Source organism: Papio anubis, chromosome 4 (assembly GCF_008728515.1).
Source record: "Papio anubis isolate 15944 chromosome 4, Panubis1.0, whole genome shotgun sequence".
Taxonomy (NCBI): Eukaryota; Metazoa; Chordata; class Mammalia; order Primates; family Cercopithecidae; genus Papio; species Papio anubis.
Window position 1 is genome coordinate 97,187,738 of NC_044979.1, and position 17,145 is coordinate 97,204,882.

The 17,145-nt window shown below is 49.9% G+C and overlaps 3 protein-coding genes and 1 long non-coding RNA gene across 7 annotated transcripts in view; 1 reads left to right on the plus strand and 3 right to left on the minus strand.

Annotated features, from left to right (window-relative positions):
* Positions 1–17,145, minus strand: part of HOXA3 (homeobox A3) — a 33,505-nt gene that overhangs the window by 6,961 nt on the left and 9,399 nt on the right. Inside the window, exons 1-2 of one of the 2 annotated variants that reach the window (XM_009203186.2) lie at positions 12,905–13,038; positions 8,578–8,660 (exon numbers count right to left, since the gene is read on the minus strand). The gene's annotated coding sequence lies outside the window, so the exon portion shown is untranslated. Of the gene's footprint in view, positions 1–8,577; positions 8,661–12,904; positions 13,039–17,145 lie in introns of those variants that run through there. The other variant, XM_017956197.3, reaches the window with a different exon arrangement.
* Positions 426–17,145, minus strand: part of HOXA5 (homeobox A5) — a 31,546-nt gene continuing 14,826 nt past the window's right edge. The window contains exons 4-6 of one of the 2 annotated variants that reach the window (XR_004183014.1): positions 8,172–13,088; positions 4,867–5,695; positions 426–4,288 (exon numbers count right to left, since the gene is read on the minus strand). The gene's annotated coding sequence lies outside the window, so the exon portion shown is untranslated. Of the gene's footprint in view, positions 5,696–8,171; positions 13,089–17,145 lie in introns of both variants that reach the window. The other variant, XR_644927.4, reaches the window with a different exon arrangement.
* On the minus strand, positions 3,359–16,814 carry HOXA4 (homeobox A4). 2 transcript variants are annotated; one of them, XM_031664850.1, is made up of 3 exons: positions 16,142–16,814; positions 8,172–15,595; positions 3,359–5,695 (listed from the first exon to the last, which is right to left on the minus strand). In XM_031664850.1, the coding sequence occupies exons 1-2, from the start codon at positions 16,755–16,757 to the stop codon at positions 15,249–15,251; spliced, it is 963 nt and encodes a 320-aa protein (XP_031520710.1). In that variant the 5' UTR covers positions 16,758–16,814; the 3' UTR covers positions 3,359–5,695; positions 8,172–15,248. The 2 variants fall into 2 exon arrangements, with proteins under 2 accessions (XP_031520710.1, NP_001162367.1); NM_001168896.1 differs by lacking the exon at positions 3,359–5,695 and having other exon boundaries at positions 15,249–15,595; positions 16,142–16,757.
* On the plus strand, positions 4,166–8,901 carry LOC116274522. The gene is made up of 2 exons (XR_004183238.1): positions 4,166–4,243; positions 7,943–8,901. It is a non-coding gene; the product is annotated as an uncharacterized LOC116274522 (long non-coding RNA).

The window sequence follows — 17,145 nt, forward strand, 5'->3', positions numbered from 1 at the left end:
GTGCGGCGCCGGGCTCTGCCTGGGTTAGTGGCACCGACTTGGGTATGTTTCTTATGAATATTACACGCGGAGTAGCGTCTGGTCCGGGGGTGCGGTGGGGGGTGCTGGGGCGGGCGGGAGGGGAGACCAAGGCGGCTGGGGAAGCGCGGGCCGGTGTGGGGGATGGGGCTGAGGCGAGGGGAGGTACCGGAGGGAGAAGGGGAGCTCGGCTGTGGCGGGAGGAGGGCAGCCTGCCCCCACCCCCCAACGCCCTCCCTCTCCTGCTCCCAGGCGTCACTAAAGTCCAGGAAAATTATGCTAATGAGGACAAACGGCTCTCACAAAGGGGCTATCTTGCTGGGCTCTATTTCTTAGGAATTCGTTTGAGAATAGAATAGAACCACGTATTCCTCTGCCCTGGACACTTCCAATTGTGGGGTGAGGGGAAAAAGAACCAAGAAAAGTGAGTTTCCCAGACTTTGCCCAGTTTATTTCACCTGCAACCCCCAAACAGATCTTTAGGTGGGGGTGTGGGGAGCTGGGATAAGGCTTTTCTCTAGGGACCCCAAAGAGCCAACTGGGCTCTCTTTGGTTATATTTTTAGGCAGAAATTGCTGACATCTTAGCAGCCAGGAGGGAAGTGTCCTGGGAGAGACATGCACTTGTTCCAGCAGTGAAATGGGATGCTCCAGGCTCAGGTACACACAAGGGTGTTTAGAAATGCGGATCTCCAGGGCTCGTGTGCCCATTTCACAGTGCAGACACGCAGCTCACCCACAGGGAAGACAGAGAAAGCTCTGACCCCAACAGAAACTGATATCATATATATATATAAACACACACACACACACGCAGGGCAGAGGAATATGTGGTTTTTCATACACACACATATACATATTTTCCTCATTAGTGGGATGGAGTAACGCTGAGCTGGGCAAAAGAAAGGTTCGAATTTGCCTGGTAATATTGCCACAACTTGAAAGAGGATGATTTTCCTCCTAAAGCCTCCTTTGCTCCCCAGCTTCAGAAGCAAACTCTGCAAGGGTTATGAGTGTGGCAAAAAGAGAGAAATGGAGATTTCCTGCAATCCCAAGGCGTCAACGGCGGGTCCTTCTCAAAGGAAGGTGTTAAAAATATAAGTAGTATGTTTAAACTGTCAAGGAGCCAAAGTGTCACCTTAGAGCAAAAACAAAGCTGGGGAAAAGGGAGAAATCAAAAAGCACTCCGGGCCAGGGTGGCCTCATGCATACCAATGGTTTTTGTCATTTATGGCTGGGCAAGATTTATGACTCGGCGCCCCAAAGCTGTAAACAGAGCACAAAACAGCAAACACTTGCTCCTTATGGCATATTGCAGAGCAACTTGAAAGGGGGAGCCGGCCGCGTAGGAGGTGAGAGCCAGCCGCAAAAATCCGTTCGGCGGCATTTTCTCTTCAAACCCGCCCGGTCGGATGTGGCATTTGAAGAAAGAAGGCGTGGGTCAATAATCAACCCGCACTTTCTCCTCCAAACTGCTGACGCGACTCTCACCGCCTTCTCAGCTAAGCCAGCTGCCGGGAAGGCCAGCTCTCCGTGAGAACCTGCCGGGAGAAGGGATTCTCCGGGCCATAGGGACCGCGGACGCCCGAGCTAGGGCTGGGGCGCCCGGAATGCATACCTTTCCACTGGCGCCAAGACCCTGCTGGGCAAAACGCGGGGACCGGACCTGAGGAGCCGCGGGAGCCCAGGGAGATCTGAGGTTGGAGCTTCGTTCCGGCCAGGGCCTCTATCCGCCCCGATACGTGGCTCGCGGGCCGCGGGCCTCAGCGGGCAGAAGTGGGGCTCCGACCTCAAGACGGAAGGTCCGGCGTCCTGGCACGCAGATGGTCGGTGCCCCAGCCTCAAGCCGCTCTGCTGAAATCCAAAGGACTGGCTTTGGAGCAAACGTAGGCGAGAGGATTTTAAAATAATAATTTATACTGGCGGAATGTTTTTATTTGTCGGTTTGTTACTGGTGTTTTGTTTTGTTTTTTAAGCGAAAATGCCGGTTGTTGATTTCCACCTCCAGAAATTACCGGCCGCCGTCTCTGAGCCCTTTCTAGACAAATCCCACAGCAGTTCACCCGGCTCCGCCAAAACCGCAGAGCTTTTCTTTACTGAGAAGACCCCTTGGTTCCACCAATTCCCCCAAATCCCCATGGCTCCCGATCTCTCATCTAGGGGAACTAGAAGAAAAGATTTTTCTCAGCGCTAGAAGAATACTTGGAGCAGCAAAGGTGCCCGTGGTGCCTTTCTACTGTTCAAGGGGGTGTCCTCCTGAAGGCGTCTAAGAGGGCCTCTGGCGATTCCAAGGCTGTGCAGCCAGGGAGGAAGGTGAGGAATATCGTGGGTAAGAAGAGGCATCAAAATCACAGAATAGGGAGGAATATTATTGAGGAAATGTACTTGCTTGTGAGGGTGAAGCTGGCATTTTGAGGTAGAAGGGAACCAGCCTTTTTTGATATCTCATAGTTTATACATAATGGACTGACTTTAGCACTTTCATGGGAGGAAAAACCAATCTGAGCTCTATAAATGTGGCTCCTGGCTTCTCACTGTGCATGCTTTTATATAGAACCAGAGTCCATCCTTAGATATTTATTCAGCTTGCTGGCACTGAAGCAACAATAAAAAGATGCCTCTAACAGACCTCTATTCTCTCATTCTTTCTAGCAAAACTATATTATTTATGAGTCTTTAACTGGGTCAAAAATGTGCCAGAACTAGGTCATAAATCATATGAAATGCTGACAAGTAATTGAACAGCAATTAAAGCTTAGATTTTATTTCCAAGGGGTGTTTTAGAGCACTTGAAAGGGCCTCAGTTAAACATGGTTACTGCTGAGGCCGGCATTGGAGAGAGCAGAAGGGCCCTTTCGTTCTGGGGTAGTAAATCCCACTCAAGTAGGGGATGCCTGATTTGATTTTTTTTTTTTCAAGTACAGAAAGAAATAATCTATATTTTAAGAAGTCAAAGGGGCAAATCCAACCTCTGACTCCTTATAAGCATCCCTTTCCCTACTCCAAGGAGCAGAATAAAGTAGTTTCCTGCACTTTCCAGGGGGTTTCCACCCTTCCCAGGAGTGTGGGGTCCCCAAAGCCCAACAAGCTGGGGCATTCCCAATAATCTGGAAACATGCACTTTAACTTTCATCTGCCTCCACCCTGGCTACAGCTCTGTTTTGGGGGCTATGAAGTGGAGAGATGTCTGCCTCTGCTTCCTGAGGATTCTTGTCTCTGGACTTCCCTCCAACCCAGGCCCCACTGGCCAGTTCTGGAACTCTCCAGGCCAGCTGGGGGTATACAAGGAATGCCCAGATCAGGCACAATGATGAAGTCCAAACCTAATCCTGGCTCCCTCCTTCCTCTGTCTCCTGAATGTTAGAATAAGGAGCCCCTGGGCATCCAGCATGCTCACCCCACCCCAAGGCTCTCCTAGGTCTGAGCTGTCTTTCTTCAGCCCTCTGGGGCAGAGGGTGCTCAGGGAAACAATGGCAGGCCCTCCAGTTCAGATCCTTGGGTCCGGCTTGTGGGGAAGCATGCTCTGCAATCTGGCACTAAACAAAGTGCCTGGAAGCATCATCAATAAAATGGCAGCGCATCTGCACATTTCCCTCATCGATTTCCCTCTTCCAGCTGCTCAGGCTGCTCAGGTCAGCCCTAACCCTCCATCCCCTGCCTGAAAACACCACCATCGGGGAGAGATTCCTCTTCTCACCCACCCATCCCCCATGCCTCCCAGGCAGTCTAGCCCTGCAAGCCGGTCCACCTCAGCCTGCACCTGGCTTCGGTACCCTCTTTCTGCCTGGGGATCAGCTCCTGAGACTCCAGCCGTGCCCTGCTACAATGGACAAAGCCACCCTTGCACTGGGGGCCATTGGGCCCACCTAGGTGCCCCCCTAGTGCCCCCTCCTTTACACCCCCAACACTTTCCAGGGAATTAAACTCAGAGTCTGAGGCGCTACTGGGAATCTTTCATATGGTTTCGGTTCTAAAAGAGAAACAAAGGAAGAGAGAGGCTGAGGGTCCTGTCCATGAGCCAGGGTCTCCTCGCCTGACCTTTGTCTCTCACAGCCATAACTCACTCTAGATATGAACAATCAGCGGAAATACCTTAAAATAAATTCCATCCTCCTGGTATGGCCTCGACTTCCATCGGCTAACTCGCCCAGAACCGCTCCATGAGTGCTGAAAACTGCAATCGGCTCAGAGAGCGCTCTCCGGAGAAGGGGAAGAAGAAGGAGGAGGTGGGTTCGTGGGGGTTGGGGGAAAGCTCTGGCTCTGTAGAGAATCTAGAAAACGTAATCACAGGCGAAGCCTGCCTGGGTCTCCGCTCCAAATGCCACAATAATGCGCTGTATTATGTGCTCACGTGGTCATACGTCAACTTAAATCCTTTTATTTGAAATATGGAACCACTGAAGGAACTAGGTTGCCAAACAGAATATTTAGCTTTGGGGGAGGGTAGGTGGGGAACCTTGACCAGCAGTTTTGAGTTTAAGAGTTCTGTCTAAGCAATAGGATGCTGGGAGCCATCTCCCCATGAATGCCATGCAAGACATACAAGCTTATCTCCACTTACATTTCTTTACACACATTCCAAATACAAGGGTACAGCAATGCTATTCACATTTTAAAAATCCTTTTAACTTTCCTTACAGCCTCCCACCCACGGACAAGCTGGATCCTGCACACCCATGCACCCCAGTCTCCTCTGGCCGGCAGGCCAGTATATCAAAAGGCAAGGGGCAGGCCCAGAAATAACTGACCTAGACAGCGGACTTCCTCACAGCCTGCCATTGTATGGAATTTGCTAACACACACACCATACACCACAGCCACTAGAGAAACCAAAAAGGACCATAATTACCTGACAAAAGGTTAAAGCATCTCCTCCAAGTCCAGTTGGTTTTGTTCAGTGGGAGCCCACTAGGAAAGATGTGCTTGGCTATAGAGTGGTGGGTCTGGGTTTTGCAAAATCTAGAGAAACCTAGTGCCCTGACCAAACTTGCACTTAAGCATTTCTTCAGTACACAGCTGAGTGATACATGGAATTATAGGTTTCTAAATATGAAAAATATCAGAGGAAATGATCTAATTGCTCTGCAAGAGACCCTCCCCCCACCCCCCAAAAAAAAGAAAATAAAAGGAAAAGAAAGAATCAACCTTCACTGGAGTGCCTTAAGTTAACAAGGCAAGGCAATCTGGGACCTCTCCACAGGCAGGTCTGTCCACCCACTTTTCCAAGACAATTCTGTGTCCACCAGCAAATTCTACCCCCATCCCCACACAAGTTCCTATAGAGACATAAACTCAAAGATAAGAAAGAGCCCCCTTCAGAACTCTCAAAATAATCTTGAGCAGAAAACCAGTAGAGAACCAACTGTGCTCAGGAAGAACCTAACTGAAACAAATAAGCTGCTCCCACCCCTGATTCCACCCCTACTCCTGCCTTCTGCCTGGTGACATTGCTCACTAATTTCAACACTGTACCCTTTCATGAGCCGTCTAAAAATCTTCTCTTTTCTGGTCTTAGTTTCTGAATTTCTGAGAATGCTCTGAGGCTAGTGAGATCCTCAGGCCATATTCTTTTGTTCCTGGAGAATGGGTCTTCAGCTGGCTGTGCCTAAGTGTGAGGACTCACTTACAGCAGCTGCAGGAGGCTGTGCATGATGTGATTCCTCCCCTTCACTCCTCCCCTGCAGAGGAACAGAAGGGGTCTGATGAAAATGCAAGGTCCTTAATAAGAGAACCTGGTCATGGGTTGTCCAAATCAGAAGGGCAATAAAAGAAGAGACCTAATCCCTTGGAAGCAAGTCCTGGCCTAAGCTGGTGACAGTATTTCAGTAAGGTTCAATCTGTGGTGTAGCTGGAAGAGAACCTCCATGTGAACTTTTCCAGCTCTTATCTAAGTTACAAGCTGGAAAGTAAGAACTCCAAGTGAAAACCTGCCTCTCTCAGGTTTGGGGGATAGAGGACAGGACTAAAAGCTGGTTTCCAAAAAGCATTCTCCTGTCCCCCAAAAACTCACTCCTCTCTTTCTTACTGCTGCCTCCCTCATACCCCTCACCAATCATTCACATTGAGCTCTCCAGATACCCTAGAAAGGGACCTGGAGGTATTACTGGCAAATTCCTCCCCACCCCCAAGTTTCTGAGGAGGCATCAACTCAAAGATGAGAAGGGGCCCCCTTAAAAACTCTCAGAACAGTCAAGCAAATGAAAACTCTTAAAGCCATAAATTGGCTGGGTACGGTGGCTCATGCCTGTAATCCCAGCACTTTGGGAGACCGAGGTAGGTGGATCACGAGGTCAGGAGTTCGAGACCAGCCTGAACATGGTGCAACCCCCGTCTGTACTAAAAATACGAAAATTAGCCAGGCATGGTGGTACATGCCTGTAATCCCAGCTAGCCCGGAGGATGAGGCAGGAAAATTACTTGAAACCAGAAGACGGAGGTGGCAGTGAGCTGAGATCACACCACTGCACTCCAGCCTGGGACAGAGCGAGACTCTGTCAAAAAAAAAAAAAAAAAAAAAAAGCAAAGCCATAAATCAATGAGAGAAGTCATTGGTACTGCTTCAGAGAAATGCCTTAACGCCAGCAAAGCTCAGAGGCATCTCAGCTCCAGCCTGGGGCCTCCACAGGGCTGCTAACATCCCAGTTAATGCTCCAACTGCTGTTTAACAATTAACATTAACGACTTAGGGTGGGATGGGGTGATTTGGTGGGATGAGAAGGGAAAAAATCTGCGAAGTCAAAAGACATTTAACTTTTGAGGTTAAAAAAAAAAAAAAAAAAAAAAGCAGCTTCTCTATGTGAGATCTTGGCCTGGGCAGCCTATCTGGGGAACCAGCAGCTGAGAGTTCTCCTTTGCCACTCTGCAATCCACTTTCCTGGAGCAAAGCTACAGGCCTTTTAAAAACCCAGCTGCCAGTCCCTCTTCACTCACTTCACCGGCCTCCAACTTGGCCTGGGCTGGGACTCATGCTGTGGTCCTGGTCACCAGAGCCAAAATAGGGGGAAAGTTGGCTTGGAAAAAGCAGGCAACCAAGGATACAGACCGTTAGTCAATATTTGCAAGGCTGTTGGCAGATTAGATATATCTGTACTCAAACACTGTAATCTGATTTCTCTGTCAAAAGTACACTTAACATTTTTGTCCCATTACTTAAATCTAGTGGATTTTCTACTCAGCATCAAGTAAGGCTCTCTTAGCCCACTGTGTGTGTGTGTGTGTGTGTATGTGTGCGTGTGTGTGTGTGTGCGCGCGCGCGCGCGCGCGCATGTGTGTGTATGATAGATTCTTATTTAACATGAGATTTTTCCTATGGGTGCAAGGGTAGTACAAACGGGCCAAGTTCTCTGGACACGTGTGGATGTGTATATTGTGTTTACATAAGGCCCCAAACTCCTGCAACTATTTATACATGCAATTGTTCTGTTGTTTGCTGAGATGGAAATCATATACACAGAGTTACAAATTCCTGAAACGTTCCATCTATGTTTGATATAAACAGACATACAGTAGCTGAGAAAGTAACCCAGGTTGACTATTGCTCTGTTTACCTTCTATTGGAAAAAATAATTGTATCCAGAACACCATATCAGCCTTAAAGCACCACTGAATATCATGTTGCAATTAATTAACAACCTGATATCTATTTGGGAGCAAATTTAAGGGAAGACTGAGGCCAGGGAATAGAATACAAAATCTCAAAACTTTTTAAAAAGAAGTAATTACTGAAAGAACAAAGCAAACCCATTCCTTCATACCACGCTTTTGAAAGCTATTCCAACAGCCCCTCCCCCAAACAGGCAAGTAATTTATGGATCTTTTACAAGGTAATAAACCACAGTAATTGCCTCCCTGCATCCCAAACTAAGACGACAAATTAAGTCAGAACTTGAAAATAACTTAAAAGAGTTTTCCCTTGTTTCGAATAGGAAAAGAAAATGCCAAGACAGAAAACCATGCTCTTCCCGTAGGAAGAACCCATGATGAGCCCCGAAGAAAGAGGGGAGAAGACCCGCTGTCTGCGAAGTCCTAAAGGTTAGAAATACAGCAATCTTTCTCATGCCGAAGGAAAGGCAAAAGGACCTAAGGAACTGCAAGGCAGTGATACAAGTTTTCCTTAACAGCGGGACTGGGACTGTCGACAATTTCTTAACTCACAGCCTCCTCAGTCGCCTCGGTCGACAAGGAAAGCAGCCCACGCAGCGGCCGCCGCGCCCGTGCCCGTGGCCTTTACTTGCTTTTGCCCTGAAGTTCAGTGCGGTGGTTTGGGGCTTGCAGGAAGAAATAAGCACACCCCCTCTGACTCTCCACAACCCATCTTTGCCTTCTGCAACCGCTTCTCCTGACCATCGCTGGCTTTGGGGTAGGCTCTTTGTCTGCCTGACGCCCCGCATTCGCAGGGCAAGAAGCTTAAAGGAATCCAATTCCAAACTGCTCTGAAGTTAAATATTGACCAGAACCTCTTTCAACAGGCCGCGGTTGCCAGGAACCGTGGAGGGCCAACTCCTCCCAACCGCCCTGGTGCAAAGTCCCACGCGGCAAAGAGTTTTGGAGCAGCGCTTACCTAGAAAGATGTTTAAATCTGAACCACAAATTGTCTCCAACTCCAGGCGCTCAGGGAATCGCCTTTTCCGGTGTCCAGGCGCTCTGCAGACAAATAAACAGCAGAAGGTGAATGGCGGCTGTGAGGGAAGGGAGTTGGAGGCCGGGAGTGGGAAGCGCGGCTCCTGTGGGCGCCAAGGTGGCCCTGGAGGTGACGCGAACACCAAGGAGTCGCCAGGGCACTCGTCCATGCGGCGCACTCATTGCTCGAAATGTTCCAGTCTACAAATGGCCCGAAGATGGTGATTTATTTTTGTAAAATAAATACATACTCCATTTCCACACCCATACTTTCTCCTTTTTCTTTCTTTTTTGGGGGGGAGGGGGGTGCGGGGGGTGGAATGGGGAGGGAAAGAAAATGAAGTAGAGGAAGCTGAGAGGGTGGAAGTGGCTTTGCTGGTGGTGTGGACTGCTCTCAGAGAGCTCTCTCCTCAGGCACCCCAACTTGGAGAATGTGAATGCTCGCTTGATTTTCCTTTCCTAACAAAAGGAAGCCTTGTCTGGGAGCGTTCAATCACGGACTCTCCTGAAACCTCACTAATAGTGTTCATTTCTGTTGGCGCGAAATCAGACCCGAACTCAGTCCACTGGCCAGAGGCAGTCTTGGGAGGTTTTGTCTTCTGGTTTATTCAACTCTAGGTGCGTTCCTTCTGGGTCCTAGTGGGCTGGCGGGGCTACCGCAGCACCTAGTCCCTCAGAGCAGGCCAGCTAAGATTGCTGGAAACTGGGAGGGACGCCGGCTGGTACAATACCTGCTCAGGGGCCCTGCTCCTGCCTGGCCTTGCGCAGCGGCCACAGGCCGATTTGATGCCTTGATTCTGCTCAAATCTCGTCCCTCACAATGTTTGCAACCCTCTCTTGCCCTCTAACCAACAAATCGTCACCGAGACAGCAGTCAGCTTTCTGGGAGTGGGAGACGCTGGGAAAGGGGCAAAGAATCGTCCACTCGCCGGACCCTGGCTTGGAGAAGTTCTGCGCTCCGCTGGGACTCTGCGGGCCCTTTGCGTCTACAGACCTATCCCTGCCCCCACTACCCCTTCACTCAGACCCAGGTAACCTCTTACCCCAGCCTGCCCCAAACCAGCCCTCCGCTGTCTGTCTGCCTTCATGCAATTCTGTAGATAGTACTAAGAGGGGCTATCAAATAGCCGAGGAGTCTCCTGACCCCTGGCTTCGGAGCCGCCCGAGCACGTTGAACAAGTGGCCGCACACCAGCAGCTGCGCTCTGCCACCATTCGACCCGCAGCCCCCACAAAGCAAAGGAAAAGGACTTAAGATCCACGCTGCGCCCCCTTTCTCTTGTTCAAACTTGCTTTCTGTGTCCCCAAAGGGAGTGCCCACTGGTCTTGGGGATCCTGGCATGACCGTGAGCAAGGTGGACTCAGCCATCCCGCACTTTGCCTCTCAATTTCACCCGATAAAGATCCGCTATGCCTCCATCCAGCACTCCCCTGTGTGACACTTAGGAGTATGTAATTATTATGGCTATTATTATTTTTGCTGTTTCCTTATCCCCAAGTCTAATATTCATGGCTGCTGTCCCCCATAAATCGTTCAGACTAATGAGTCACAGAGAGATGCTGCCCAGGTCTCTCACTCTGCAATGGCCGCCACCGCCGCCGTGGCCTCGCTCTCCGAGTTTTTGGCGCTCGCTTGCTCCCTCGCTCGCCCGGCGCGGGTGATTTATGAACGCCGGGAAAATTGAACAAAGCCGCGCGCCCGTCCTGTGGTATCTCTGCAGCCTTCCCCAGCGTGAATCAGAACATTACCAACTGTCTGCGCATCCGTCCCACTTCATCACCAAAGCCAGGATGTGACCGCAGAAAACCCAAGCCCGAACTCACGATTCCCCGGACGCGGCGCGCTCCCCGGACTCGCAGAAACCCTGCGGAAAAAGCCCCAAGACCTGGCGAGGGCCCGCCAGCTCCGTCCTCCCTGCCGAAGGGCTGTCTCCTGCCTTCCTGAAGGAGTTAAAAGCTTTTGGAGATAAATCTGAGGGTGTGTGTTTTTAAAAATCAAATGGTAAGTTGGAGTCTCACTTCTGAGAAATTCATTCCTAGTGAGGCCCTGACGACTCCGATCCATTCCTGACGATCTGCATTAATTATTTAATGAGTCACGTGACCTCAAAGATTACAATTTCAATATCTCCCTCGAACAGACGCTACACCTTTATCAGCTGCAATCAGGGTCCTTGTTTGGCTCTGCAGGCCTCCGGGGCACATTCATCCTTGCCCTGGTCCGAGGCAAGCCACCACCATCGAAATAGCAGGGCAAGCCTGACAGAATTAGTCATCCTGGGATTATGACCGTTGTGGATAGTGGGGAGTCCTCTGCTCTCCCAAGCGCCCTGACATCTGTCTCCTCCTGAGCCCAGTGGCCAGTCCACTTGTCTGAGCTTCATGACTAGGGTGGCTTGGTTACAAAATCTCCCCAACAGCTTTGATGGCCCACGAGGCAAGAACCCATCCTTCTTCTCTGGATGTACACACCTGTGACCACCCAGGTCAAGTGTAAGCTTAGATGCATACCTCCATTCCTGGCAGAATACCTTCCTAAGAGGAAAGATGTCTGTGCCCTTACTGCTCTCTAGAGTGAGACTAAAGGTTGCATTCCACCCCATACTCATTAACATAAGGAACGGTGGAGGGAGGATCATTCAGCTGCCTCAGTTTTCTCATCTGTGCAAAATGGCCTCCAGGTCTCCTTCACTTTGGACAGTCTTTCAATCTGGGAATCTCTTTCAATTCCAGGAATCAATCCCAGAGAAAGTGGGGCTGGCTTGAAAGGGAGGGGGTTTCCCCATGAATTTGGAGTCTTCAGAAGAGGTGCCAGTTCTGTAAGTTGAAGACTAGAGGGTTTCAAGACAGCCACAGCAGCCTCCCTCATACCACCAAGGGAACAGAACACAAGTCTCTTCCTCCTATTGTTTCCAGCCCATGTGTTTCTTTGAAACACAAAGCAGAATTATTCTTGGGACAGTGTATAATATAGAGAAGGGGCAACAGAGCAGCAGTTGAGAAAGGTGAGCCTGTGTTCTTCTATACAAGACTGTGTCTAGGGATGCAGAAACCAAGGGAGTGCCAAGGAAAGCCTACTGCCTGCACAGAACCCACTCATTCAGATGGGAAGCCCCAGGACTTTTTGCTACATTGATTCTTTGGGTTTTTCTTCTCTTTCATTCTAAAGAGTCATTGATCTGTTTCTATGCGGGAACTGCTAGAGGGAAGGCAACAGTGAGGAGAGAAGCAGAGTTTGGAAGCTTAGGGGAACAAGGGGACAGAGGAAAGATAGGGATATCCACCCCACCCCACCCCACAGGGAGGAGGCTGAGATGTAGGGGAATGGGACCCCCTGGGACAACTGGGTATGAAGTCGGAGATGCTATGCAAAGGGACTTCCCTCCTCCCCCATCCATCTAGGTAATCTTCCCATGAGCTCCATCCTGGGTATTAAGTACTCTACTATGCCTGTCACAGTTGAATTCCTGCTGTAATAAAACACCGGGTATATCGTAGATTTCAACAAAACTAGGGAAGGAAGCCTGCAAAGTGCCATTTTTCTTCAAGGGGGAGAGTGTTAAGTACTTAATTCAAACTGTGACCATTAAAGTGTCTCCTATCCGATTTAGGTTGATTTCAGATGTTGACAAAACTTTTATCTCCAGAGTTATGCCCAACTTGGCTCTGTGACTAAAGCAGATGAGTGTGTATTGGAGGGAGGGAGAAAGAGAGAAGAGGAGAGCATATGTAAGGCTTGTTTTGGTAAAATTATAGAGCTTACACAAAATACTGTCTTTAAAGGTCAAGGGTTTGAGGGGCCAGTAGGGTTTGCTTAAAACGAAACAAAACAAAAAACAATTAATGAGATAGAAAATTTGTCCTCTCAGTGAACTCTTAAGGTTGCCCCAGCAAAGGGCAGACAATGCATGATTTTGAAGTACAAAGTAGGATTTTCCAATCTCTTATAACAAACGCCCTTAAAGGACAATTTGAAGCAGGCAAAACAACACTAAAGAAATGACAATCATTTGGATCATTTTCTATAATCTTGGTTTTGTAAAACTCACCAATACCTTAATAATCAATACAGTTGGGACAAAAAAGCCATCTTGTCCTGTAATATCAGAAAAAATGATCTCAATCCTCTATCTTCCCTTTCTGGGTAGACTTATAAGTGCAAGTGAAAGAAAGTCACCCCCTTCATCCTCATACAACTGCCTCCAGCATGAAGCTAATGAATGTTCCCATACCCCTCTTTTCCCACAAAGGAGAAATGTAAGAATTTACCTTAAATGATGATAGTCTGCCATTTGAGATTTTGCAGCTTGACACTCAATTTCCACTGAGAGTCTAGGCATTTTTTTTTTTAGCAGACAGCCAAGATGCTGTGTCCTTGCCTGAGACCACATTATTTGCAAGAAGATCCCTCTCTCTTCCACAGACTTTTCCCAGAGAATGCCTTTCAGAATTGCTGTTGAATTACAAAGAAGTATTTATTGTTTGAGGTGATTAATGATTCCTGGGAAAATTGCTATTTTCAGCGTGATTTAATTTTGTTTTACAAGTGTGTCTAGTAGGGGGAGGGTTAATAAGTTTCAGCAGCAGTTACATTGCCTCCAGAAATTCCTGGCACCCATTCACACCTTATAAAATGCACTTTATGCCAGGTTTCTCCTGATTTGGGAAGGTAAGTGTGTATTTGTTTGCTCCCGAATTTTCTTGGCTCCTCAGAGACTGGTATCTATCACTTTCCTCTCAAATCTGATTTGTGGGTATAGAACTGATCACCCTTGTTTGTATCACACACAGGGCAGCAGGGGTGAAAGGGGTAACAGCTCTGACAGTGGCTAAAGGGTTTTGCCACTAATGAAAAAAAAATGTGTTTAAAAATTCTCTGATGTTGCAGAGGCAGGTGAGCACCTACTCCCATCTATGCTAAAATTACTACATAACCTCAAAGCTGCACGTTATCAAGGCCAGGTGACAGTTCTAATATTCTGGGGCTAGTGCGCACTGGTTTTTGCTGTCTTATTGTAGGGGACTCCCTGCAGTAAGCACCAAATCTAAATCAGTAAACAAATACTAGGGTTATAGAGATTGAGAAGTGGGTTTTGATTTTCAGCCTTTTGGATCTAGATCTCTGGAATCGAGCAGAAAAATCACAAAGCATTTGAGGAAAGTGACCCTAATTCAGAGTTTTGCTATTTTCCAGCAGTAAACTCTCCCAGGTCTACTTTGCATGGGGTGAACTTTGGAGGTATATTATGCTTTTTCTTTCCTCAGGAGAAACTTTGGAGAGTGTCCTTGTAAAATTCAGTTTATTTGAAAGCTCCTTCTTCAAAAAAGAGAAACAACCAAGCAAACAAACAAAAATTCCTAGTCTGTAGTTAGTGAAGAGGACCTTAAGAACAGCCAAGAAACAAAAAGTAATCTCAACCCTTTGCACGAACTATTTTTTATCTCCAGGGAAACAGGCAGATTAAGTGTGAAGGTGCAATAAATACCAAAGAGACCACTTCTTTCCAAGTGTGCTCAGAGTTCAGTGTGTAGAACAGCTGCAGAAACTCCTGGGCCCACAGCACTGCACGGTTTCAACTTTCATTGCAGGGAAGGACACGTTTCTATGCCTTACAGAGACTTGAAGCCTGAAAGACTGGCCAAGTTTGGGAAGAAGAGGAGCCCTCTCAGAGCTCAAGAGCCTTCCTGCTCTTTGGAACTTTTCCACAGTAGGCCAAGCTTGACAAGAGTTCAGCTCAAGTTGAGCATACATACACACACTCTCACACACAAATTATGTGAGCCATCAGAATCCAAGTGAATACAGCTCAAGCTATCTACAAGGTTTTTACATGAAAGGTCAAGTATCTCAATCCAGAGGACTTTTGTTTTCTTAATGAAAAGCTTAGAAAACACATGAATCTTAGATTTTTAATGTTTTTTAAATGGAGTTTATTCTTAGCACATGGCTTTCTATATAGCCACATCACAATTTGTACAGTTCCACATAAGTCTAAATGCACTCCCCTCTCCCCAAAGACTGTGTCCCAGAACGGGACAACAGTATCTCTGTAACAGTATCTTAAATAAATGCAAGTAAGGAAAACTAACATGTCACACCTACCATCAAGGTCTACACATTTAAGAATTAAATAATCTTGTGAGGTCCACAGTGTCTACTCATTTATTCAGTTCAATACAAGCTTGGATGAGCTGCCTTAATGGGGGAGGAGGAGGTAAGGAAGGTGGGGAAAGAGTCTGTTTTCTTCTGCTTTCAACAAAGATGCAAGTATACGTCCCCAGTCAGCATGGGCTGTCCAGCTAGCTGACTGTAGCCATCTCAAAAGTATTTGATACCAAGTAGTCCTTCTCAGGTATCCACACCTGGCAGCCTTGTTTCAGGCCAGCAGGTTGTTCCACCAACCAGCATCCTGGACAACTGTCCTCTCTTGGGTGGCAACCAGCACACACTCTTACCCGGATAATGTCTTCTTTTTGGTTATCCTTTTCACCAATTTGGGTTTGTTTTGGTGTCTATTATGGTCCGGATGGGGAGGGGTGGATGAGGAAAGGAGCAAGAGAAGAGAAGAGAAAAGCAAGTAAGGGATAGAAACTGGTCAAGGTCTCTAGAAGATTATATGGAGGAGGGAACCTGTGTGGAGGTGCTCGGGTGGGGGTGGGGATGGAGGTGCGGGCTCTCAGTTTGTGCTTTCCCTGGTGGGCCGGCAGAGGCCGAGGCCGAATTGGAGGATCGCATCTTGGTGTTGGGCAGTTTGTGGTCTTTCTTCCACTTCATCCTCCGGTTCTGAAACCAGATCTTGACCTGGCGCTCGGACAAGCAGAGCGTGTGGGCGATCTCGATGCGGCGCCGCCGGGTCAGGTAGCGATTGAAGTGGAACTCCTTCTCCAGCTCCAAAACCTGCTGCCGGGTGTAGGCGGTTCGAGAGCGCTTAGGCTCCCCTCCGTTATAACTGGGGTTGACTGAAAACCCAGAACCCCGAAAGAGAAGGCCAAGGAGGAGGGAGCGGAAGAGAGAGAAAGGAGGAGGAGAGAGAAGGTGGGGTGGGGAAGAGCAATTGGACATCATCATTATATAATAACCTGACACCAAGTTCACGCAAGATACATAAAACGGCAAAGAAAATGTTTCACAGGCTATTGACAACGGGAAACACCCGAGAGCCATAAAGAATGGTGCTGGGCATTGGGGCTGAAGAAAAGCTTCAAAGACACATGGCCTGAAGCCTCTGCCAGGGCAATTAAATTTATGGGGGCTATAATTACTGCCCTAACAGTTTGGCGTCTCGTAAATCTCCTGATAAAGGGACCCTGGGTACAAAAGGGTTCTCACGTTGGGATTAGGCGGCTAGCTGGCGCACACATACCCACATCTCACCGCAGCCCGGGCCAGACGGGGGCTCCCCTCCCGAGGACCCCTTCCCCTGAGCTTCTCCCTCCTGACCCCGTCCCTCGAACCCAGGCCCAGCCCCGGCCCACCTCCCGCGCCTCCCCAGCGGCGCCACGTACCGGCGCTGACATGGATCTTCTTCATCCAGGGGTACACTACGGGCTCCTTGCCCTTCAGGCCCAGCGGGCTCTTGTCGGCCAAGAGCAGCGGGCACGCGGGGGCGCTGCCCCCTGCCGGGACGCCTGGGGTGGCGGGGGCCGCCTCGCAGCGCCGCGGGGCCGCTGGGGGCACCGCGCGAGGCTGCAGGGGCGGCGGCGGCTGGGGCTGCAGGACGTGGCTCGCATGCAGGCCGTGCGCCGGGCCCTTGGCGTGCGCCAGGGGCTGCTCGGGCTGGGGCGGCCGCCCGGGGCTCGCGCCGCCGCGGTAGCCATAGGGGTAGGCGGTGTCCGCGGCCCTGTGCGAGGGGTACAGCGCGGCGGCAGGGTAGGCGGGCTCGCGGGCGGTCCGCGGCGCGTAGTAGGAGGCAGGGGGCTCTCGGCCGCCGCCCGCGTGAGGGAGCTGGGGCTGCTGCGGCGGCAGGTGCTGGGTCGGGGGCGCCGGGGGCTGCTGGTAGCCGGGGCCCCCGCCCGGGCCGCCGTCTTCGCCGCCCGGGCCGCTGTGCTGCGCGTACTCCTCAAAGGGAGGGAACTTGGGCTCGATGTAGTTGGAGTTTATCAAAAACGAGCTCATGGTCATTAATTTGTGAAGTGCAAAAATACTAATTTTTCTCGCGTTGTCGTTTTTTCTGGGCTCGCCGAGGCCCCTCCCCCTCCTGCCTCGCTTCCCATCCCCCTTTCCTCAGCGCCCTTCCCCTCCCCCCGCTGTCAAGTGCCCACCCTTCCCCCTCCCGCAGACGCCGCCACCAAAGTTCGAGCCGCTCCTCCCCAGCCCAGCGCGCGCCCCGCCCCGTGCCCCACGTGCAGCGCCCCCACCAATGGGCGCACCGCGCGCGCGGACCCGGATCAGGAAACGCGCGGGTGCGTGATGGATGCTGCTGTCCTGTCCCTGGGCTGGGGGAGGGAGCAGGAGCTTTGGACCCCAGCCCCCCAACTTTGGTTCTCCCTGGGAATTCGGGCCCTGTCAG